A 27041-nucleotide genomic window follows, 5' to 3' on the forward strand; every position below is an offset into this window, starting at 1 on the left:
CGTGAGCTGGGTATAAACATTCAGCGTTCACTAGAGAGTCATTAAGGCCTCTAGATTCTGAGGTCATGAGTTAACTGTGTGGTTTTCCCTTTCATGCTCTGTTAAAGCATGTTGACCGAAGCAAGTGAGCAGCAATGTACGCTGATACAAACAGAGCTCTAAAAACCTTCTTTTTAAAAGGAAAGGAAGCATTTTACTGAATTTTCAATAAAGTAAATATGATGACAGTCTGTTGTCAAACTCCAAAAATGACAGTTCTTTTTAACTTTCTATTTACCAAAGAATCTCAGTTTCCAGAAAATATTAAGCAGCACAGCTGTTTTTTCCATAGATCATATTAAATATTTATTGAACACCAAATCAGCATATTAGAATGATTTGAAAAAAAAAAAAAAAAATCATATGACACTGAAGACTGGAGTAATGGCTGCTGGAAATTCAGCTTTGCTATCACAGGAATAAGTTACATTTTAAAACATATTAAAATTCAAAGCAGTTATTTAAAATATTTAAGATTGTATTTTTGATCAAATGAATGAAGCCTTGGTAAGTTTTCTTTCAAAAACATTTTAAATAATCTTACTGACCCAAACTTTTGAATGGTAGTGTAGCACAAGCAAATGATGCTTGAGAGCTATGCTGAAGGGGAAGATTTTCAGAGCATAACAACTTGAACACAGAAGAAAGTCATATGGTTTTTGAAGGACAAGGGTGAATAAGCAATGACAGAATTGTCATTATTAGATGAATGATACCTTTTAAGTGTACTTTGCTTTCTACACAACTGTTATTACTTAGCCATGTGCAAACATGCTTGAGTTCTTTTTACAGCTGTCAATCATAATACTAGTTATTTCACATTCTTCCACTCTTTCCAGATGTAGTAATGATCCACTGACCCAAGTGCTGCTTGCTTGTGCCATCAGAAAGGAGTTAACGGAGTTAAGAGCTGTGTTTCCACTGTTGGGCCATAAGCGAGCGTGCTAGTGCGTGCCAGGTTCAGTCACGTTTCCACTGTCACTTCGGGAGCTTGATCGGGCCTCCCTCTGGGCCAATGGCCTGGGGTGTTTGAGCCACCGAATACCTTGAGGAGTGGTCATGCTAGCCATTGCAATAATAAATAGACATATGATTGTGGAAAGGAATATACCCGATACTGCTTGAAGAACTCAAGACAAATCATGTATGATTATCATAATCATGTATTTTTTTGAATTCAAGTTTCATCTGTCTTTTCCCTGTGCCTATGTATGTGTGTTCTCGTTTTATGTGAGAGAATGATGAATACCAGTTTGATTCAGAATGACTGATGTGCACAAATCCTGACACAAATGAATAAATTACTGTCACTGTAACAGTTTTTTATCGTAAATCATTGGTCAAATATCAATTTAAGTAAAGACCAAATGTCCCCATCTGTCATGTTTATTTTGCGATCTAGCTAGTTTTCTAGCTAGCTAGGTTGTTCAAGCACTTGTAAACAAATAAGAGGATTTTAACTCTAATCATCTAAAGCGGACCGGCAGCCAGTGAAGTGATGATAGGATTGGTGTAATGTGGTCACGTTTGCGAAGACCTTTTAATAATCTCGCAGTAGCATTTTGGACTACCTGAAGACGAGGTAGTGTTTATACCATAGTATAAGGAATTACAATAATCGAATCGACATGATCAAAATGCATGGATCATCCATTCAAAGGCTTAACTTTGGTCAGCAGATGAAGATGGAGAAAACACGATCTGACAACCAAACTTACTTGCTTGTCAAGTTTCAAGTCCCCGTCTTACTGAACAACACGCTGTTAGACCTGGCTCGCACTGGCGAGAAAGCTGCTAATGTTTAAGCCCTACGGCAATGCTTGTACCGAGGCAGGTGAGATTGTCCCTTCCAGACCTGTTTCTCACGTGTATTCACCGGTGTCCCTGATCCTCAACTGATTAGCCTCAGGACTCCAGACGGACGTCATGGTCACCCAGCTCCCCCTTGCAACCTGATATTGTCCTCTCAGGCAGCATCTTCTAGCCTGTCATTGATGAAGTGTGTACTTGCTTTACCAGGGCTACAGCTGTGTGGAGTAAATGTATGGTGTTTGCTGTAAATTTAGCTGCACTTTAGGGACTGAGAGCATATGAAAGATGCAGCAATCTTAAGAAGACCGTAAGTGGTGATTAGTGCCACTGAATGACCTGTCTGAACTTTTGTTTCTATAAATTAAAAGAAAAGAACGATCACTCAAACATGCACAAGGTAAGGGATGCAGAAGATTGTGTTTGTGTTTTGAAGCAAAAAAATGTGTTTCTTAATGCGAGTTAATGTACACTACCATTCAAATGTTTTGGCTCAGTAAGATTTTTTTAAATGTTTTCGAAAGCAAGGCTAGAGCATTTATTTGATCAAAAACACTTAAAATAACTGTTTTCTATTTTAGTATATTTTAAAATGTAATTTATTCCTGTAATGGTAAAGCTGAATTTTCAGCAGCAATTACTCCAGTCTTCAGTGTCATATGGCTGCTCACTACTCCGGGTCTGTGTGTGTTCACTACTCACTGCTCCTAATGTGTGTGTACTAACTTGGATGGGTTAAATGCAGAGGACAAATTCAGAGTATGGATTACCATACTTGGCCTTCACAATATGTCACTGTCACTGGCATTAAAAGTATTCATTTCTTTTTTCTTTTCTTTTTTAATTATTAATAAACTTTTGAATGGTGGTGAAGTACTTAGAGTGTGATCGTGAAACTTGTTTACAGCCCTTTGTTTTCTTTCAGGGTAATTTTTCTTCTTGTGTCTTCAGTGGTCACTGGTAGGATTGTGTTTGGTTTGTTTTTCTCTGTGTGTGTGTGTGAGAGAGAGCTAGTGACACGTAATACTTGCTTTGAGGCTTTTTACTTTTGAACGGTGTGGTGTGGTTTTATGAACGCTGTGTATTTGATACAAACAGTCCTTCCAGATGTTTCTGGAATTTCGTGACACCACAGAGAGGATGTGACTAGTGCAGGGTTCTTGCCAGATTTCCATGGCAACGTCTGTTTCCCATCCTGATGAAGAACACAGCCAGTATGAATGAATCTGCAGGCGTCTTTAAAGAAATTATTTGGCTCTCATTTTGGGCCCTCATTTTTTTACCTCCTAATTTCGATTTTGTTTTTTTCCTGACATCATAGTTCTTGTGTTGATGATGGCTTCAAATTGTTGTTGTCTTTTTAGTGGCCTGTTAATGTAATGATTTTAGGCACCTGGTGATTCAATCCGATTCTGCGAGTCATGATTTAATTTCTGATACACATAAGCTTTTTATTATTGATTAGTCTGCTTTGCAAAGGCAAAACAAAATTGTTGTAAATTGGTGTGTATTATTCCATGATGCCTTTAAAAAAGGAAAAACACGGAATTTATTTCCTTTCATTTTCTTTTATTAGAATATTACATGGCCCTTTGCATTCTAGCTCACGGTTACATTTTAACAATTGTGTAGCATATTCATCAATTGAATAAACCCAGATGGCTATAGGATGCAGTCTATTTAGTATGCGCCTTTTATCTAAATGTTTTCTGAATTTGGATTGATTCAGAATCATTAAAGAATCGCAATGAATAGTTTATTTTCCCCCACTCACATCTTGGCAGCAAATCCTCATTTTGAGTTTTATTATTTACTGTGTGACTGATGCAGTGCCACAGTGTGAAAGGAGCAACTTTTTAAATCAAATTTATTGCTTTTGAGTTGAGACTGAACTTATTAGGTGTAACTATACAACTGTATAGCAGCATCTTTTTCTATTCAACCAATTCATATATTCTAAAGTTCAATAGTGGCATTTTAAAACAGTGGCATGTGCTTGTTTGTCATTGAGAAGAGGGAAAGACTCTCAATCTATGTGTGTTTCAGCAGGAGCTGCCGGCACCGCCTCCCCTGCTGTTCAGGAAGCTGAGCAACCCCGACCTGTCTCCTGCTGCAGGAAAGACCAAACTGCAGCGGCAGCTCAGTCAGGATGACGGCAGAGCCCGACGCAGCAGTATGGCCGGCGTCCTCACCGGTGAGACACCACAAATGACTTTCCTTAGTAGTTTGTATGTCCCCCTTTTGCTTAAAAGACTCCAGGAGTTGTGTAAAGTCTGATGGTCTTGTTCTCCAGCATGATTTCAGAATGATCCAAAGAACATCTTGTGCTTCAGAAGAAGCAAGAACATCTGGCCTTTTCTGCAATTTTAAAGTGCTCCTATTATTCTTGTTTGGATATTACCTTTCATGTAGTGTGTAAGATAGCTGTTTGTGAATTTAAAAGGTCTGCAAGGTTTCAAAGATCAAAGTGCACAACATAGAGTTATTGTCTCACAAAAGAAAGAACCGCCTGAACTGCCTGAAACGAGCCAACAGTAATTCCAGACTTCACTTCCTGCAAAGAACCTAACAGATTTGTATAATGTCCACCTATGATCTTCATCGGCTGCCTGCAAACATCTACTTTCACTCACCCTCGGACACTAGCTTTAGCTAAGGCCTGGAAGATTTTAGTTTGTGTTGTCGGCGTCATGTTGAGAAGATGCTGTTTTTCTGCACTATGAAAGCAATTCCACTCTGTATAAGGACTTAATTGGTAAAACAGTTGGTGAAGAACACAGTTCTTTATCACTGTGTATAGAAGTGCTGAAGAAAACTCCTGAGCTGAAATTTTGCTTCCGAGGCGCTGCAAGCGATAGATCAAACAGACTTGGCCATCTGATCAATAAGAGCAGAGTACACTCTTGGAAAAGAGGGGTTTAGAGAGGCTGAATCCTTGATGGAACCGTTTCAGACACTGAGAGAAAATAGATAATGCTATTTCTTTAACCTTGGATGCATGTAAACCTATTGTATGAGACCTCCAAAACAAAAACAGAAACCTTTAAAATACAATAATAGGGGCACTTTAAGAGGATCAATATCACAAATTTGCTTAGATTTAATAAGAGATCCAAGGGCTCCAGACTAACATTTGAGAGCAGTAGCACCGGCGCCACTAAGTTCTATAGATGGTGGCGCCAGCACTTGTTTTGGTAGCGCTGGGGGGGATTTTTAATCAAGCTAATGTAATAATAAAATACTATTATTTTGCATTAATAAGTGCAGTTACTAATAATATGACATGTTTTTTTATTGGAAATGTAATAGTAAAGCACTGAGCTTGAATTGAGATGCAGATCAAATTAACTTTTACATCATATATATTTTATATTTTATATATTATATCATATTGAACTGACCGTCAGCTTCAGTGATTATAAAAGGAGCGATCATTACTTGCTTTCTATGTAATTCTTTCACAATTTGAATAAAACTGTTTTTCATGAGACTTTGACTACTTTCCCCCCCATATATTAAAGGAACACTCATTTTACAAGTCCCCTAGAGTTAAATAGTTGAGTTTTACCGTTTTTGAATCCATTCAGCCGATCTTTGTATCTGGCGGTAGCACTTTTAGCATAGCTTAGCATACTTCATTGATTCTAATCAGTCCATTAGCATCTCATTCAAAAAATGACCAAAGACACTTTCAATATTTTTCCTATTTAAAACTTGACTCTTCTACAGTTACATCGTGTGCTAAGACCAACTGAAAATTAAAAGTTGCGATTTTCTACACCTATATGGCTAGGAACTACTTTCTCATTCCTGCGTAATAGTCGCCGATCTTCGCGGCAGTACCATGGCTGCAGCAGCACAATGATATTACAGCGCCTGAAAGTAGCCCCCATCTAGGTAACTTTCAATGTGACCGGCACTAAGTTCGTGTAGTTGCAGAGAAAGTTTCAGGCTTGCAGCCGACAAATTGTGTTAAGGATTTACCTGTGTGATTAGCCATGGTTCTGTGTGTTGTAAAGGGCTGTGATAGTAAGTCGAAGGTGTATACTACCACCATGTTTCACAGAATACCAACGAATCATTGCGCGCTGCCGCCATGGTACGGCCGCGAAGATCCGCGACTATTTCGCAGGAATGAGAACGTAGTTCCTAGCCATATAGGTGTAGAAAATCACAACTTTTCATTTTCAGTTTGTCTTAACACACGATGTAACTGTAGAAGAGTCAAGTTTTAAATAGGAAAAATATTTAAAGTGTCTTTGGTCATTTTTTAAATGAGATGCTAATGGACTGTTTAGAATCAATGATGTATGCTAAGCTATGCTAAAAGTGCTACCGCCAGATACAAAGATCGGCTGAATGGATTCAAAAACGGTAAAACTCAACTATTTAACTCTAGGGGACTTGTAAAATGAGCCTATTTTCAAAAAAAGTGGAGTGTTCCTTTAAGGATTGGAAATGGCTAAGTCAGTAAGTGCTCCTCTGCCGCCATCTACTGTTATAGTGGTAATTTCATGTCTTTTTTTAAAGTAAAAGTGTTTGTTTGCCATAAAGTTTTAGTTCTACAAACTTTGTTTAACAAATCATCACATTAAAAATAACATTAAAATTTGAATATATTTAGAGCTTTGAAGTGCTGGAAGAAGTGTGAAGCACTTAAAAGTCCTTGAAAAGTGCATGAATTTTACTCTCAAAAGGTTGTACGAACCCCGATATGAATAATGTAAAAATATTCAACTATTTCTGCCACATGCAGTACCATAGTTACAGTTAGCGTTGCTACAGTAAATCCATGGTGAATGTTGGTGATTTGTGGACTGAAAAGCATTCTGGAACTTGTTCGTTCATGGCACAATGTTTCTCCTGGTTTCCACGTCAGCGCTATTTGATCTGATATCTATGGTAACAGAGAATTCTGTGCCGAATTTGAATGCTTTTCACTAGATCTCGCTTAGATGTTATTAATAATTCGGTGAATTCAAACACTTTCTTACTGAATCTCTCAGCTCTGTGTAGTAACAGTGTTGCATGCTTGAGATCGTTCTGAGAATAAACCTGTTCTGAGCTCGCGCTGCACTGTTTTATTGCTTGTGCTGATAAACGATCCGGACAGCTTAGCTCAAGCCAGTAGCGAGGTCTCATTTTACTTTTGTTGCGTGTTTCTCAAATGCAACATAAGAGGCAGCTCTTAACAGTTGGGCAATGGGGTGGTGGCACCAGTGCAACCTCTAACAAAATTTTGTCGCATTGGCAGGAAAAAAGGTCAGACCATTTGGTCGCAGTCTGGAGCCTTGGATCTAGAAATATTGCAGAACTTTGTTCACATTTATATCAAATATATAGAAGTAAATAGATGAGCTGTCAGAGAGAAACTGTGGCTTTGCTTTGATTTGGTACTTAACCACAGAACACAGACACACATACAAACAAGTACAGACCATGTCCTGATTCTGTGTTTCCTTGGTGTGCCACAGGAAAGCAGCTTCTGCCTCTGTCCAGCAGCATGCATGGTGGAGTGAGTCAGCTGGCCTGGCAGCAGCACACAGGAGAACCCAATAACTTGGTCCGCATGAGGAGTCAGTCCTTTGGCCAGTCTGCCCCCTCTCTCACTGCGGGACTGGTAAGTGCACATGCAGCACGCATGCGCACACACTCTCTATCTGTCTCTATCTCATCCAACACAAGCAAACCAAGGGTCCAAAATTACACAAAATGCAAGTGGAATTGTGACAAACTCAAGTAAAAAAGGGCATTTGATGATTAACAATTGGAGTTCGTAAATAATTTTACAAGGCACTGCCATGTAATTCTTGGTTTAAATCGATTTGTGAGAATGATAGTCTGACCCTCAGTTGAAAAATTGCCATCACAAGTTTATCTGGCATACTTCTTTTTCCCCCAAAAAAAGTAACATGTGGTAAAAAGTGTTAATAATTGGTACTTTTCTTCACCTGCCATTATCTTGTGTGGTAATTTTGGATCCTGTGTACACTAGGGCTGCAACGACGCGTCGACGTCGTCGATGACGTCGACTACGAAAATACGTCGACGTGCGTGAAATGCGTCGACGCGTCGGCGGCACATTATTTACGTTCTAGAATGAAACAGAAGATCTAGAATAATGGCAGCTTCTGCTCCCGGGCATAGTGAAAATGATCATTTATCATATAAAGCCAGACCGCGACATTCAAAAGTGTGGGAGTACTTTAAACAGAAGCCGAATAAAACTGTGCTTTGTTCGCTCTGTAACGGCGGTTTCACACTGCGCGCGGTGGCAGAGCAGAAGCTGTGCGCGTGGAGAGCGGGAGCTTTCACACTGCAGTCAGTGTTGCCAAGTCCGCTTTTTTCCGCGGAATTGGGCTAACGTTACTTCTACACTGTTGCAGCGGGCTGTGTCTTATGTCCGCGGGTTGAAGCAAAAAAACACACATATTTAACCCCCCGAACGCGATGTTTACCAGAGAACCTCCCCGAAACGCGATTGGGCTTGTTTTGGGCTAGTTTTGAGTAACGAATGGGTGGGTTTTGTTGTGTAAACCTGGCAACCCTGCTGCCAGTGTTCTCTCGCGCAGCTGAACCGTGGCGCGTGTATTGCAACAGACGGTCACATTTTCCTGGGTTCTTCTCCGACCCCAGTACGTCTCGTGCTTTTATTTATTATGGGCTGCATATATCTGCTGTTAATGCGACCTGGTTCCGCTCTGTCCCAAACACATATGCATAATAACTTGTTGTATATAGGTAGTTTACATGATTAAAGTAACATTAAAGTTAAGATATGCCTCTAGCTTTAATAATTTAAATGTGTCTTTGAAGTTTGGGCAAAAACTTCTGGCAGCTTTAGTCGTTGTTTATGCACATGTATCTTCAAAATAGACGACTAGTTATACATTAACACTATGCTGAAAGCTCCTGTATGTGAACCTTTTGCAGATAAATACAAGTGCATTTTCGTTTACTATTGACACAAATCAATAAGTAAATCATACTCAACTACTATAGTAAACAACTTTTCCTAATTAGGCCTACTCTGTATACATTTTATGATGAATAGTATCATTATATATTATGTTTAAAAAGCTTCTTTTGTTCATATATTTCATTATAAAATGGCACACTATGTACACTACCCTTCCTGAAATACAATTAATATTGTCATCATTCATTGATTTCATGTTAAAATAATATACAAATTCACTACCCTCTTTGAAATACAATAATCAGTAAAAAAGAATAATAAGATTAATCTGGAAAAATAATCGTTAGATTAGTCGACTAATCGAAAAAATAATCGTTAGATTAGTCGACAGAAAAAATAATCGTTAGTTGCAGCTCTAGTGTACACACCAAACCTGAACATTGACCATACATAAGGCCTGAAAATTAAATAACCGCCACTGATGCAACTTGTGATGCATGACTAGATGCACTAAAAATGCAAATTCACTCCTTATGAAGTGACTCTGAGTCAGGTCACACTGTCATGGATAATCTGTATTGATCCTTACTTTCATTGTATATCTGGCCCCACTTTATATTAGGTGGCCTTAACTACTATGTACTTACATAAAAAAATAAGTACAGTGTACTTACTGTGTTCAAATTGTATTGCAAAACACCTTTGCTGATATTGAGGTGGGATACGGGTAAAGTTAGGGACAGGTGTGATGGTATGGGTAAGTTTAAGGGTAGGGTTAGGTGTAAGGGAATTGTCAACAGTGTAATTACAAATGTAACTACAGAAATGAATTACAGATGTAATTACATGCAGGTATTTTTCAAAATGTAAGTACGATGTAAAAACATGTATGTACACAATAAGTGCAATGTATCAAATTATTAATTAAAATGTTAGTACATAGTAGTTAAGGACACCTAATATAAAGTGGGTCCGTATATCTCAGTAATTTCAAAAGGCAGATAGGAAGCCGCGATAGGTGTGGCTGGTCTTTGTGTTTGTTTATGGAGGTTTAGAAGTAAAGAAACTATGTGTGTCAATTACAGCAATATATACGGTAACCTTTTATCTGAAGAGATCTTGTATCTGCTGTATGTGCAGAAGATTTGTTGTGCAGTCTAAAGCCTAGTACAATAGCTACATCTGCTGTCCATGGCTAGTACTACACCATTGAAAGTGGGGAAAAATACTAAAAGGGAATTTTATTTATTACGTTTTGGTTATATATATATATTTCCATCCAACACAAGCAAACCAAGGGTCCAAAATTACACAAAATGCAAGTGGAATTGTGAAAAATTCAAGTAAAAAAGGGCATTTGATGATTAACAATTGGAGTTCGTAAATAATTTTACAAGGCACTGCCACGTAATACTTGGTTTAAATCGATTTGTGAGAATGATAGTCTGACCCTCAGTTGAAAAATTGCCATCACAAGTTTATCTGGCATACTTCTTTTTCCCCCAAAAAAAGTTACACGTGGTAAAAAGTGTTAATAATTGGGTACTTTTCTTCACCTGCCATTATCTTGTGTGGTAATTTTGTATATATATATACTTTCCGACTGATGTGTCCAAACTTTAGACTGGTACTGTATATTATACAGTATATACATAATATACATACATTGTACATAAATACAACAGAACAAATACACAAATGAAACAGTTCTTTTCAGGTTTTTCATGTATGTCATGCATTTCATGCATATAGATTTTCAGGTAGGCTACAGAAATAGTAATCAAATGTAAAATATCACTTCATAGTCTTCACAGTATAAATATAGATTTAACCCTTATTAAAGTTATTCTGTCAAGAGCAGTGAGTGATCCCCCCCTCTCCTCTTTTGTTATCTCGTCTTTTATGAGAAAACGCTTCTGCTTTTGACGAGATTTTCCTGCTTTCCATGTTCTCACTGTTATATGGTAGGGGGCGCTATTACACATCTCCTGAACGAGTACAGAATCTCCTGATCAAAACAGGAGAAAAAGCAGAAACAGCAGATGCATATGTAAAATAACGCGATTATCAACATTAAACAGCATATAAATCAAAACGGCTTTATTATTGAATGAAACTCCTACCCATGATGAGCTACAGGACTGAGAAGCTTTGGGGTGTTTATGGACTCGATCTACTCCATTTGTGTTTTGATCATTCTTCTGAATCTCATCTGTATGTAGTCTTTGACAAAAATTGTATTTTTCTCAGCTTGTTGCTCAAAATGTTGCTTTTTTTCACGAAACTTACCAACTTTCAAGTGTTGATAAAAAAGAATGCATGAAGCTAGAATAAAACCGAGGGTCTGTTCTTATTTTTGTTGAGAAATTGCAGGTTCAGATAATCTGTGGGCCATGAAACTTGTGAAAATGACACAAAACGCTGCCGGTGAAAGCAAATTTAATGTTTACGTTCACTTAAGACATAACTGACTATGTTTATTGATGATACTCGACAAGACAGGCATTTTGACATTATTTTGTGTGAATACTCGTGAGACACGTGGGTGCACGTTATCAGTGGCATATCTGCAACAGGCTCATATCGGCAGACCAATAAATCGGTCGGGCTCTAGTATTGTCTTTCATGGCATACTGAACCCTTTTGATGAATAGATAATATTACTAGATATATGTGTACTGTTAATGCAAACAGAGCCGCAAACAGGAGGAAAGCATTCATGATTTCCTATAATACTGAGTTTGCCATTTTTAGATCCTTAAGTCCACTCCTGGCATCTGACAAATGACAGGCAAAGTCGCAGTGTGTGTCAGTAGATTTACTCTACAACATTGCTCCTGAACATCTAGAAAAAGCCTTTGACACAATACTGAGAATTCTGTCATGCTCATGGTTGTTTTAACCTTCAGGTGGCAGCATTGCCCACATCCTGTTCAGAGAGAGGCGCCAACTGCCCACTGATGTAGAACTAAATGGTACAAATCTTGAATGGGTGAAGTGCTACACATGGGCTGTGTGATTATCTCAGCCCTTATGTTTATGGATGATATACTCAGCACTGCAGTGTAGCAGGGTGTCCTAATAAAGTGGTAATTAATATGCCAGTGCTTTAGCAGGCCCTCTTTAAAAGGCCTTGTCTGTTGAAAGAGAAGCCATGGACACACTAATTGCTGCTTATTAGGATTTATATGCCAGCAAACAGTAGCATGCTGATATTAAGATGTAATAGTCCACAGTTTTTTAAAGTTGCTAGGAAACTTCTTTTGTAATGTGTTGCTGTATGAAGGATAATATAAAGTTTGTTTGTGCATCAACATATTTCAATGTAATTTGAAGGCCTGATGTGAATCGAATTCATCACTGTTTTGTATGACAAATAATCACTGGATGAGAAATTAATATACGCATCTACCAAGCGACATCATAAATATAATATCAATCATGAGGCAGCAATATATTGTGTTTTTAAAAGGAAATGATTCATTTTGATATGTGTGAAAATCTATTTGACACATTATATGCAATACTATATAAAGCAGCTTCCAGGAAATTGCTAGATGAAACATAACCCTTTTTTGACTATTGTAGACTCACTCTTCTCAGATATGCAATGCATATTATTTATCAGGAAATTGTGTTATAAACATATATTATTGACATATTATATTCACAGTAGATGTAAGTAGGGGTGGGCAGTACTGTCTGTATGACCACGATCTTATACCATAGTATAACTATATTTTAACTGTAGCAGTATACATCAAAATACATCAAACAGTTTTGATGAAAAAATAAATGAAAAAATATTTTTCTAATAGTCATTTAATTATATAAATTATCTATTGGATAATCCAGTCAATTACATACTTTATTTATGAAAGATATGTAATCTTTATTCATTTATTTTCTCTTTTTATATGGAACTTAAAAGATGCAAATTTAAAGATTCAATTATTCATAATAAATGAAAAAGTCTGATGTGCAATTTTTTTTCGCATTATGCAACTCATCTTGACTTGTTTGGGACATGTCTCATTGTGTATGTTCAGATCATCCTGCCCGATAGCAAATATGATGGCAAACATATCTAACATGTAGAGGTGTGATGATACATTGTTATTTTCAGATATCTTGATATATAAAAATGTGACTGTGTGTATCGGGGATGTAAACGGTATGATTTGTGATTATAGGTAGTTTTATCCAAGACTCAATTTACTGTATTCATAAAGTATAATTCACCCAAAATGTAAAGTCTGTCATTATTTAGTACTATTAACATTTTTGTTCATCTTCCAAACACAAATTAAGATATTTTTTTATTAAACCTGAGAAATTTCTGTCCCTCCATTTAAATTAAATTCCCCTAAAACTTAAAATATCCAAAAAAGGTCATAAAGGCATTGTAAAAAATCTATCTAATACAACTCCAAGTCTTCTGAATAGACACTATGGCTTCATATGATGAACAGATTTACAACACACATACTAACACAGACGTTTAAATGTACGTGTGTGTCAAAGTGGTGTAAATGGTTTATTCTTATCATGTAACTGCATTAATAGAGAGAGAGGCGGGACATAGTGAGCACCAGGAGAGTCTGTGCGTGCACGGCTTGTATGTGTAAAAGAGATCCAACGAATGCCTGCAGTGAAAGCACGAGTATACTGCGTTTGAAAAAAATCAAGTTTACAGTTTAAGTAACAGTACTATGTTAAACTACTATATTTAATGTTGAATATATATTGTATAATAATGAAACGGGCAAATATTTGTGGGTCCTGGTAATGACAAATGTCTGATTTTACCAGTAAAAAAGGGCATAGGCTACATTATTTATATGTAGTCGGTTCAGAATCAGGAATATTTTTATTCTGGTGTCACCTTTACCAATTGCATTGGGGACCAGGACCAAGGCCAAACCTATTCAAGTCCACCCCACAAGTCCGTACCAAATTTAGCATTTTAATCAACAGTACATTTTTTGTTAACTTGTTACCATATGTCTTAGAAGTAATAATAATTTTAAAAAACGTATCTTTATTTTGGCTTAAAGTATCGTGATAGTATTGTATCGTGAGTTCAGTATCGCGAATCGTTTCATTACGATTATTGTTACACCCCTACTAAAATGTATATAAATCTCTACATGTTGACATATTTCAGGTTGGTATGACGGTATATATGTAATACCACACAGCCTAGCAAGTAAGATGTTATTCTTACTTATTCATCGGCATGAGAGTGTGGTGAAGGAAATGACCCAGGGTTGTTTTCTCCTGTGGTGATGTAGTTCATAATCCTCAGGTCCAGGCTGCTTCTGTGGAGCTTTATTGTGTGAGGTGTGGGAAAGACACAGGGATGGAATGATTTAAAGGGAACCATGCAGGACAGGCAGATGGTGTTTACCTCCTAACATGGAGCGGGGTGCGTGTTGTCCACATTTTTTTGCATGTGAACCGTTACTGATTATGCAAATAGATTATTCTGATCAGTTTTCAGAAGATTTTTTGTTCTGCAGAACAAAAATGGGCAGACAAGATGCTGGAATTGCCATTAATCATTGTGATAAGAAATTTGATCAAACACCATAAGTATTTAACTTATTAACCTTCAGATTTACATTGAAGAAAGAACCTGAGCCATTTCTAGGGACCAGAGATTTGAGGATGGTTTCTTCTGACTTGGAGCAGGAAGCAAACACCCAGAGTACCCTAGCAACCATTTACAACAATTTAGCAAGCACATAGCATACATATAATATTTACATAATACTTGTATAATTATTGAATTTTAATATATGTATATTAGTCATCATTCTATATGAATGCTCTTCATAGGACATCAAATTCTTTTGACCAAAGCTATACTCTGTACATGACTGTTTTGCCATTGACAACATCATCCGACATAGAGTAAGTGATTATAACTGATAATACGGCTATAGTTAAAGGGAATATGTCTGTCTCTTTCTTATTTTTTAAGGGATAGGATAGTAGGAAATATGCACAGGTCAGTGTGGTCTGTTCAGATCTTTTTATGGCACGCATTCAGGGATAAAAACGTTTTTTTTGTTTTCTTCCCTTGGTGTTCAGTCTAATTTGTGATGGCAGTAAGGCTGGAGTAAGTCAACAGTGGCATTAACATACTGTGATATTTGCATAATATTTGCATATAGGCAGGGGAAAAATGCAGGGTTGTTCTAGTGCTGTAGGCGAAATTGTAATTCATTCCTGTGGTTTCTTTTTTGTGTATGTTATTGTTGTTCTAGCTTTATGTTTAAATATTATATTAAGATTTAAAAAGCTGGTCTGCCATGGAAATCTAAAATTGTATTTTATCAATTTAGGAAGAACATTTAAAGAAGTTGAAGTGACTTTTGTAAGAGGGTACCAGACTTAAATTGTGCAGTGGTTGTGTATATTTTAAATGGTGATTTGTTTTCCCCTCCCAGGGAATCTGGTCTTTAGTGTGGTTAATGGAGCTTTTATAGGCAGTCGGAGGCCCACATAAGTAGCCACGGCTCTCATGAATACACAGTCAATCCTTTGTCACTTAAATCTTTTAATGGGATATTGAAATCTGTTTCCATCCTTTATATATTTTTTGCTGTCCTCTGTACCTCTTTTTTGATCGATTCATTTTTGGTGGTTTGAAAAATGTTACCCAGAGGCAATAGGTTTAAAAGGACACAAAGAAAACCAGAATGATCGCTCATCTCCCATCATTGAGGTCACAAACAACTGAAGTGAGTGACTATATACAGGATTAAATATTCAAAAGGCAATTATGAATAATTACTTGAAAGGCCCTCCACTGTGCTGCCAACCAACCCAATGTGACGACACTCATGGCAGCGGTAGAGGCTGCTGGGATCTGTTTTTTGTTTTGTTTGTTTCTACAGTATTTAGTCTCACGCTTGTTTTCTTTATGTGGGTCTGACAGTTGTTTTTGCTTTTTGCTATGCACCTTCTGTTTCTATCTTCAGGCTTTTAATCTGATGTTCTTTGCATTTGGCCCAGATCCTGATCGTGATCTATGACGCAAAACAATAAAACAAGATTTCGCTGTGTACCTCGAGGGAAATAATGGCTTTAACACTTTTTAAATATCTGATCTAAATCTTGCCAATGTCATTTGAGAATGTCTTGCAGGCAGAAAGAGCACATACAATTTTAATACAAGAGCTAGCATTGACAGCTCAACTGTCATTTAGATAAGCATCAAGCAAGTTGTGCTTGTCATTTTTTGCTTTAAATAACAGCCAAGCTTTTACATAAAAAAGTTTCAAAGTTAATGAGAAAGTACTGAATGCATCTTTACATAATGTAATAAATGCAGTTTTTTTCCTCATTAAAAATGTTTTATCCTTGAAGAATTGAATAGTACTTTTGCAAAATGAAAAAAATAATTTAATTTTTAAAATTATGAAAGGTTGACTGGTCTCGCAAATTACCTGGCTCTGATACATCATCTCCCATTTTTCGGGTCCTTATCCTGCCCTGAATTCACCTTCCCTGTTTCTGTGCTTCCTTCAATTTCGTAATGGTGGTAGTGCTATATTAAGGCACGCTACATTCAGATTGCACACTACAGTTCACGTGTCGTGACTTTTGCATGCTCAAGTTCATTATTTTAAATACTGTATAAAAGCACGGTTGGATAGTGTCACGCTTGGGGAGTGTCGACACACTCGTTTTTTTCCCAGGCGTATCCGTGCCACAGCGAAATGAAAAAATCTAAACTTTTCAGAATGCCGCAAGTGCACCTCAGGTCACGTGACAAGAACCAGCTTCACCCTTTCCATAACAACATTAAAAGCTCAGCCAAACTGGATGAACAGCTGATGATAGCTGTACAGGGCGTTTTTTTTTCTCATCTTCATAAATATATCTATTAGCAGAGTGCATGCAAGGCCTGGAAATCCATTTAACCGTTGCTGAAACTTCCTCGTTTTCATGGAGAACGCGGCTCATGATTGCATAGCAACGGCTTTGAAAACCGAGATGCGTACCGAACCGTCAGTTTTGTGTACCGTTACACCCCTACTGTCAGTCTTTTATTTTTTGTGTCATGCGTCACAACACTTCCTTGAGTTCCAGGCGTTTCCGTGTTGTAAATAAAATAATTTTTTTAATATTAAATGTGTCATTCTCTTTAAGTCACACTCAGTGTCTCCCGATCGCTTTTTGAAAGGAGAAGAAAGCATCACGACCGGCGTTTTTCCACGCGTTTTTAAGCGTGACGTGTGAACGGCCCTTTATGACATGTGAACGGAGGCTGGTGGAGGAATCATGCTCTCTGCGGTTTAGAAATCGCACATGCTCACATTGCGATTTTATTACGATTTCACTTTGACAGTGCTGCCTGAGCACTGACACAAACTATCCTGTGCTATATCTAATTTGCTTCTGTTATGTTCACTGAATGTAAAGTTGGCTTCGCCTGGTTTTTATTGGGGAAAATGTGATTCCCAAAGACATGACTTAGGATATTATTGAGTGCACTTTTTGTTACAGTATTTACTTCCTCCATATTCTTCCAGAAAAACCAAAAGGAAAATACAGAAACTTCAAAGATCGCATCATCCTTGTCACCACAGGAAGTGATGTTGACTTTTTTAAGGTTAAGCATTCAACAATCAGTGAAGAGAGAGAAACAGGAAAAGAAAACTGACGTACAAAACACAGTGTTACTTTTCATCTCACTGCCCCCGATAACTTCACCTGTCGAGCCAGCAGAGCACATTCATAATTCATCTCTGAAAGGAGACTAGATGTACTTGGTCTCGCCTTGGGTCAGAAACTGAGGATAGCTACACTTAGCCTATATCCTGCAGAATGCATTTAGGCTACAACAGGGTTGCAGCATGGCCCTCAAAGAAATTATGCAGTCAAAAACCCTAAACTGTGCTGCCTGTGTCTTATGTAAGCGGTTCAGCTCCCAAAAAACAATCCGCCTAACAAACATTATCTACATACTGAAAAAAAAAGAGATCGTAGTGTTTTCTACTTAAAATTCCTGTTCAGACTTGCATGCTTAGGGCTGAAGCAAATAAATAGATGCCCATGCAGTGCAAGCACCAATAAACGAATGGTATAGTATTAGGGGTGTAACAGTACACGTATTCGTACAGACAAATACACAGTTGTAGTTATAACCGTAATGAAACTAAACTATACCTGTTCTATCTCCATGCAGAATATATTCTCTGACTCTGTAGGCATCATTGTCCGACTCCGGTGTGAACATTTAAGGCTACACACTGCTTCTGACATTTTTATTGCATGAGATTGTCCTGTTTTGTTGTTGCCGGTATGCTGGAGCATGAGCTCTTGAAGCTCCACCCTCTTCTTGAAAGGGGGACGGGAGCACAAGCTCAATTGCATTTAACGGGACACACACAAACAGTGTGTTTTTGCTCACCCCCAAAAAGTGGCAATTTTAACATGCTATAAAAAATTATCTGTGGGGTATGTTTTGAGCTAAAACTACATTTACACTCTCTGGGGATATCAGAGACTTATTTTACATCTTGGTAAAAGGGGCCTAATCGGTCCCCTTTAAAAAGGCACAAGAACAGACCTTTTTCTACGCTAATGTTTTCTTTTGAAAAGTGCAAAAAATATATATATATTTTTGCTAAAATGTGCTTAATTTCTTGCCTCCTCTTCTTTCTTCCCACTGTCTCGGCTGTCATCGCCTCCTCTTGCTGTATTTTTCTCTTTCTAACATGTTCTTATCCTCATTTGTCAAAACTGTGACCTTTTAAAACGCACACAGGGGCAGGATTCATACTTTAATTGGTCAGAATATGAAGAGTTCTTTAGCTGAAATGACCGCTTTGGACCTCATAATTATGAGCTGGTCCTGAATGCGCTGTTAGTCATTAATATCCAAGCTTTATCAATGCAAGCTTATATGTCTGTTTCAGTCGCAGTTATTTTGTTGAATTAATTTTAAGGCACATGATTGAGACTTGCTATACCGGCTGCTCCTTTCGAACGAGCTGATCCAAATTGAGTTAATTACCCAGGTCTCCACAGGACTCACACAGCCCTTTTGTCTTGCCTCTGCCCATGGTGAGATTCTGGTTGACTGAGTCCAGATAGCAATTAAGATGCATATGAAAAATTAAACGCGTCTGCTTGAGATCAGTGCACATTTGGAGCACAAAGTCAATAAACACAGTACAACATTACTCTTGGCTTCCGGCAACTCATTTTCCAAAAATAATTGGCTGACGAGGTTTACGCTTTGTTTTTGCAAGCTCTCTTGTTCCTGTTTTTCTTATTCCCATGTCTGTTTCTCAAGGACTATGAGCTCCAGTGCTGTTGGAGGACTTAAACAAGTCACATTCCTAAAGGAAATCCTTTTCTCTTTGTGTTTTGATGCTAAGCAAGGGCTGTGCAGTGAATTTTCTCCATATTTTCTGCAGGTGCCATAATTAACATTATAGGGATTGCATTCATGCTCTTTGATCCTTCTGCCACTGTTACTGACAGACTCTGAGATTGACAGGCACAAGTAATAAGGCATAAAACCTTTTATTCCTCTCAAGAGGTATGTCGTTTTTACACTTTTAATGAATTACAAAAAAGTGTAGAATATTGTTTTGTTTTTTTTGTGGAAAAAATACTTTTTCCTATTCCAGCGTAAAATGCGTAGACAACTACAAGCCCTACTTGGCAACTCTGGTTCAGTTAAAAAAAAAGTAATAATAGATCAGTAGTGACAGTTAGGACTAAATACATTATTACATAGATACTACAATATTACATATTACATAAATCTCAGTTTCCGCAAAAAATATTACGATTATTACTAAACGTTTTTCAAAATTAATGATAAGAAGAAATGTTTCTTGTGCAATAGCATATTAGAATGATTTAAGTATTATGTGACACTGAGGCCTGGAGTAATGATGCTGAAAATGAAACTTTGCCATCACAGGAATACATTACATTTTAAAATATATATTTCACAATTTTACAGTTTTTTTCATATTCAAATAAATGCAGCTTTGGAGAGCATAAAAGACTTTGACGTCACACCATTAGACATTGCACACTTAACATTTTAACTAGATTTTTACATTTTTCTGGGGAAATTTTACAAAATTTCTTTGTGGAATAATACTAGAAAAATGTTAATTATTTTCCTTACACCCTTTGTTTTCCATGACATCCTATCAGCTGACACACCTCTTCCCAACTGAGACTATGATCCCATACCAGCCTAAAAATCATTCACTCTTCGTCTCTCTCCATCTCTCTCCTCCAACAAGGCGTTAGGTCTTGGGGTATCTTTGCCAGTTTTGAAAATGGTTTGAGATAGAAATAGCTATCATTCCTCTCAAGAGGCTTAACAAGTGCTTTTAGCTAGACTGTCATATATAGTAGTATTCTCTCTTTCCTTGTCTCTTGTATTGTTGTCGTACTTTTGTCTTGTTTTTGAGATGTTTTATTTTGCCCCATTACAACCTTGTTCCTTTGCGTTCATGCATTTAATGTATGAGGCGCAATTAGTGTGTGGTTCAATTAAAGTAAGTGTTGTATAAAGTGTTTATGTACTTTAATAGCCTGCTTGATATGGTTTTTGTGAGAGCTTGATTTGAAATGCATTAGCTGGGTGCTCAGGGAGGGCGTTTAATTGCTGTCAGTGGTGGACTGTATTTCTGCCTTAAGGCAAGAACCGATGTCTGTTTCAGCTCACCTGCTGATCTCACAACCCATCTGTTCAAGGATCTGTGTATTTACTACATGCACAATGTGTTATGCTATGTACACGGTTTGCTTTCTTGTGATAAAAGGCTGGACTATATGGTTTGTGTGTCTGCTTTCAAAGTATGCAGCTGTCTTGATATGGATAAATCTATTAGTTTGCCAATAGATTTCCTTGCTCAAAGCAGTCGATGTTGGCAGATGATTGTCTGTGCCTAAGGCTTTGGTTTGACTGGGTTGTGTTAACCTTTTGCTATGTAGGTGAATGATATCACTTTACATGTATAAAGCCGTTAGCATTTCTGTTTGTCTGCATCTTTATTGCCCTATTTATGTTTCACTTTTTCCCCAGCAGACTCTGTGCTTGAACCATGTTCATTTAGCAGGTAGCTGAGATGTCAAATCTTGAGACAGCTGATCTACACCGTAAAATCGAATTAGTTAGACTTACTTTAAAAAACAAACATTCAAACCGATTGCCTTAAAAAAACAAGTGAAATAGGAATAGCATGTTGTACTGACAAATGCTCAGTTATTGTAGTTCTAGTAGTAACTAAAAAAGAACTGTACAGTGCTTGATCTTTTACTTTAGATTTACTCTTGACTTAGTATAGCTACCATAGATGTTACCATTGTTGTGTTTTGCATGCTGAATGTTGAAGTCTGTGTGTGACTCAAGCATGATATTTTTTTACAAATATAGAGGGATGATATCAACCCAATTAAAAGTTTCACAGGTTTTTATGTAAACGATCATTATACGATATAAAAGGAAATATTACATAGGTTAATTTGAAAAGGTGACCTAATTTCTGACTAAATCATTACCTAGTTAGTTATTCAGTCAGAAGATAGGTCAACTTTTAAAAGCAACCTATTTATTACTTCTCTTCCTTTGAAACCAAATAACCAGTCCTTCCAGAAAAATGCAGCTTTTTTTTGTGATTGTTGCGGGCAAAAATCCTTGATTATGCGGCACGTTTTCTTAAAAAATGCGATGAAAAATGCGGGATATTTTTGCAATTTTATGCGATAAAATTGCGGGAACTTGCAAAAACTGCCTTTTGATGAGAAAGAGAAAAAAAGCACTACATCACAGAAAGTGCTGGAATATTTAAGTTCTCATCTTGTTTTATTGAAGACCTTAATAATGGCTCAAATTTACAAAACATTTAGTCAATCAAGTTCTGTAGCTTTACAAAAGGAATATGCTACAACTTCTGAAAAATTTTATAAATAACTTCCTGTTTTACAGATGTCGCTATACAAAACAGACATTTGAGTGCTTCCAATGCACAAAGTGCAATCTCTTAAAGGGTTAGTTCACCTAAAAATGAAAATTCTGTCATTAATGACTTCCCTTTGTTGTTGGACACAAATTAAGATATTTTAGTTGAATTCCGATGGCTCAGAAAGGCCTCCATTGGCACAATGTACACTCTCAAGACCCATAAAAGGTAGCCTACTAAAGACGTCGTTACAAAGTCCATCTCACTACAGTGGTTCTACAATAACTTTATGAAGCGACGATAATAGTTATTGTGTGCAAAAAAAACTAAATAACGACTTATATAGTGATGACTGATTTCAAAACACAACATCATGATGCTATGAATCATCGAGTCGATTCATGATTCGGATCGCGTGTCAAACTGCTGAAATACGTGACTTTGGCGATCCAACCCGCTGAATCGACTCATTGATTCATAACGCTTCAAACCGCTGAATCAACTCATTGATTCATAACGCTTCAAACCGCTGAATCGACTCATTGATTCATAACGCTTCAAAGCTTCATGATGCTGTGTTTTGAAATCAGTCAGCACACAGGGAAACTGCTTTGCTCTTTTGCTGTTATTTTTGTTGGCCAATGGGAGTTTGTGCTTCATCATGGTTTCACCGGTATCTATGGTTTCTCCACGGGGTTTGAAGCTTTTCGATGACGTTCGCGTCGGGTAATCACGTCACTTCAAAACGTTCCCATGGCAATAGGCGGAAATGGCGGCTCTTGTGTGAAGTAAACGAAAATTTTTCAACTTTCTGCTAATATATATGACTTTTTTTGCAACGATAATGCGGGGATTATGAAATCATGATAGCCCCGCATATTTTGCACGCGGAAATAGGCAATTTATGCGGCGAAAGTGCGGCGTATTTGAAAAAATGCGGCCCCCGCATGAATATGCGGACTTTGGCTGATTATGCGTTAAATCACGCGATCGCATAATCGCGTTTTTCTGGAGGGACTGAATAACTGTGGTTTATTGTTGCATCGCTGCATCAGATAATTACAGTAATATGAATGTTCCAAGTGCCCAACCAAAGGGAACACTGATCACCATAATGGTGAGTTTTTTTTGTTTGCTTTACAAAATGGCACTCAAACCAATCAAATATTCTTAATTTGGGTTTTCTGAGTAGACAAGGGATAGTATGTGAATAGTATAGATTACTAGATTTTTACAATTAAGTTAAGACATTAAGTAAAGTTAACTAAAACGTGTTAGTTAGAATCACTGTTGGATTTTACAGTGTAGATATAACATTTTCTGTCAGTTATGCTGTAAAAAATTAGGGCTGGGTGATGTAACAAATTATATCTCAATATTTTTCATCCCTTTGACAATATACAGTATAGAATACATGCATTTCGAATTTATTTGTAGAAACGGACAGGTTGAGTTGAGGTTGATTCAAATGATATAATGCCAATTATGTTACAAAATTTTTGTTACAGACACTATTAAAACATCAGACTTAACATTTTCATACTCTTGAGTTGTTATATTGGCAGCAAATCTTTTATTTATGATGTTAATATTCAATATATCTGCAGGTAATGTGGGGTCAAGATCTTAATCTTAATATTGACACCAATCCGTTGCCAAATGAAACTGTTAACTGTTATTAAGAGGTCTCTATATCATGCTTTTTTTTGTCTTAGTTGCTTTAATTAATTTGATGCTTTACTTCCCACTTGTATCAGTAACTTTCTCTTTCTCCTGCATGTCATTTATCTTTGTTGGTGGCTGTCTGTGCTTTGGCATCAGGTGCTTATTGGTCAGCTCTACCTGAATGCCATTTCACTCATAGATCAGATCTATTTCTTTAGCCAACACTGCCATAGATAAAAGCCACGTGAGGTTGCCGTGGAAACTGTCAGGGCTGTTGTGAATGTTGTCTCTTTGTGAATTGATTCGCATTTCATTTTTCTTTGTGTCACTCTCACTTACAATCAATTGCAAGATTTGAGGGTTGAGACTTATTTATTTATTTAAACAGATTGAATCCTCTGCATGTCTGGTCACATCCAGCCTTGACCTTATATGCATTTACATAGCTCTAGGTAGTTGTATCAAATAGCAGAAGTGTATATCAGTTTCCGGGACTAAATTTGAAATCCAACAAATTTGAGTTGGCTTTGTCAGTATAATACAATGATGTTGAAATGCTGATAATGTAATTTGCAATGGATTTTTTTTTTTTTTTTAGAAAGATCTGTAGTTTAATATAATGATATTAAAATCATATTTTTTCTTATGCTGTCTTGATTCTTATTGAAGACAAAAACAAGGTTTCTAAACATACTGCTGACCCCCCTGAGACACCCTCATTCATTATTCATTATGGTTTTTGGAGCGTAGATCCAAATATGAGTTTAAATATATTGAGGCAGTGCTCAGTGATCAGATGCTCTCAAACAGGATGTGATGGGCCAGAAAAACAGTTATTGAGTTTGTACAGTGATTGATTGAGTCAAGTCTGGATCAGCCAGGGAGGAACTGATGTCTCCCTTTTAATTAACCCGCTTGTAGCTTCAGACTGTCTGTCAATACAGCAGCCAGCCCTGTGCCTCATTGAATGTCACTGTAAGACTGTGTAAATTAGCTCACCCCATTGGGACAAGTTGTTTGATATTTGTAATCTGCACAATAAACAGTGCTGTTGCAGATGCATGTCAGTCCCGTGTTACTCGCTGCTGGTTTAATTTAGTTGTATGTAAGCAGAGCTGTGGTTGGTGCAATGGTAGAGCCACCCCATGGAAAGTCTGGTCAAATGAACTACCGTCCAGCGCTGTGGAGTCTCATGCTTTCAAAGTTGAGTTTTCCTATCAGCCCAAGGTCTAAGAAAAAAACATACAATGAGATAAACAAGCTCCACTTTTACATTTACATCCCTCCAGACGCTTGTTAGGCTGCTATTAGGCTTTTCAGCTGTAGGAAAAAAGTGCTACATTGAAAAACAGAAAAAATAATGTTGCAGTAAGGAATAAAGCATCTCTGTGAAGCTTTTCACTGGAGAACCATAAAGAGAGGGGAAATATGTCATAATGACAGAGTTGGTTGTGTTGCTCTATTTTCTATAATGAGGCAAGACGATGAAAGAGACTCATCGCTAAGGCTGCAGTGTATTCAGGAAATAATCAGTAATTTTGTGATTATGTTTTTGTGATTCTAATAGAACATATTTTATGTTGCCTGACTGTTTGATCAAGAACTTTAAATTTAGGTAATCTTGTGCAATATAAGCACAGATTAAGTTGACTTCAGCAGCTGTTAACATGTCCTCTGCCTCTACATAAATTTGAGTTTGCACTGTGATTTATACATAGATGAGTTTTAATTAAGTGAGAGCTATTAAGCATCCAATATAAAATGACATCATACTTCGTCTTGGTGATTCACTTCTATTGCTTGTCTGTCAGGATAGTTATTTCGCTAAAAGGCATCTCATTTATCACAGTGATGGTGAACCCCCACCAACTTCCAATTAATGCACAGACAGAACTTTTTTTTTTTGGCTGAAATATCTTCTGTGGCATTTGCACCTACATAGCAATGTTATCATTCGATTCTCTCCAAGGGCCATTTTTCCCTAAAACTTTCATGAACATTGACAAATAATTTGATGTGATTGTTTTTCATTCATTGGCTCAGATGCCTACTGACAGGAATATGGGCTGAAATCAGATGAATTGATTCTTTGAGTTCAGTTGAGGTGGCTGGATCAAATTTTCAGTCTGTGTATAGAATTGATACCTAGAGAATAATCTATACTCTATTGATTCCTTTGTAGACTCCGTATTATTTGTACATCAGATAAATTGCCTTTCTCCTCCTTTCTTCCCTTCCCTGTGATCTTGACCCATCACAGAGTTTCCAGTGTTGTTATTTGTGCTGTATTGATCAGTTCATCCTCTGAGATCCTCTTACCTCCCATGCTTGTGTGTGTGTGTGTGTGTATATTTATTTATTTTTATATATATATATATATATATATATATATATATATATATATATATATATATATATATATATATATATATATATATATATATATATATATATATATATATATATAATGTGTGTATATATGTGTGTGTGTGTGTGTGTGTGTGTGTGTGTGTGTGTGTGTGTGTGTGTGTGTGTGTGTGTGTGTGTGTGTGTGTGTGTGTGTGTGTGTGTGTGTGTGTGTGTGTGTGTGTGTGTGTGTGTGTGTGTGTGTGTGTGTGTGTGTGTGTGTGTGTGTGTATCTATCTATCTGTTTGTGTGTGTGTGTGTGTGTGTGTGTGTGTGTGTATCATTAGATAAACTGTTCTTTGCCAATCCATCAGTGTCCTACAGGCTGCTATTGACTTACACTCTAAGCCATTAATAATTATTGCATTTTCTCAGATGCTACAAATTTAATGTGGATGCATTTTCCTGCCAGCAAGGTTTTTGGGCCTCCAGACAGTCATTTCGAGGTTTTTGTTGTTCTGCCTCTTTCTGGCTAGCACCCTGAGACACTGAGCTCTCCAGCTGAGAGTTGTTTTTTAGGCTCTGATGGTACACACAGTCTTGTGCTTTGGCTTAACCTGAGAGCTCAGCTGTAGAGTTTACTTGAGGTGAATGCTAAAATAAAAAGTTAAATGAAATATGTAAACTTACAAATAGATGCATATGATGCAGTGTTCTAGAATACTTTATTCAAGTCTGATTTTCTTTTTTTTTTACTTTTAGCCTGAAATCAACTTTTCATACATATGTTGTTTAGGGTAAAGTATCCAAATGCGATTTTTACATTCGAAAGACCAACTTCTTGTCATATGAAAAGGTCGACCAGTCCTGATTATTTAAAGGGATATTTCAGCCAAAAAAAAATTCATATTTACTCCCCTGTCCCCTCATGTTATTTCATGCCTGTATGCCTGACTTACTTTCTTCTGTGGGACATAAAAGAAGGGATTTCGAATGTCTCAGTGTTTTTTGTCTATACAATGGAAGTCAATGGTAACCAGAACTGTTAGGTTACCATTCTTCAAATGTTCTTCACCTTTAGTGTGCTGCAGAAGAGAGAATGACATAAGGTTGAGTAAATTTTTTGTTGAAGGATCCCTTTAGCTTTAATCAAGCGCTTGATGCATCCCTAGTTAAAACTAGGGACCCTGCAACTGCTATGGTGCAGGTGAATAAGTTGTCTTTATATTGTGAGCAATGATAGATGAGCCTTGCTGATGGTGGATGAAGTCTGGCATTGAGGGTCTGGCTGCTTACCAAACCCAAGAACA

The 27041-nt window shown here is 37.1% G+C and overlaps 1 protein-coding gene across 4 annotated transcripts in view; it reads left to right on the top strand.

Moving 5' to 3' along the window:
- mast2 (microtubule associated serine/threonine kinase 2) overlaps nt 1–27041 on the top strand; it is a 175887-nt gene that overhangs the window by 46571 nt on the left and 102275 nt on the right. For 3 of the 4 annotated variants that reach the window (XM_079841679.1, XM_079841680.1, XM_079841682.1), the window contains exons 2-3: nt 3895–4042; nt 7323–7468. In XM_079841679.1, coding sequence (XP_079697805.1) covers nt 3895–4042; nt 7323–7468 — 294 coding nt within the window. The remainder of the gene's footprint in view (nt 1–3894; nt 4043–7322; nt 7469–27041) is intronic. The other variant, XM_079841681.1, reaches the window with a different exon arrangement.

The sequence above is a fragment of the Gobio gobio genome, assembly GCF_949357685.1.
Source record: "Gobio gobio genome assembly, chromosome: 17".
Taxonomy (NCBI): domain Eukaryota; kingdom Metazoa; phylum Chordata; class Actinopteri; order Cypriniformes; family Gobionidae; genus Gobio; species Gobio gobio.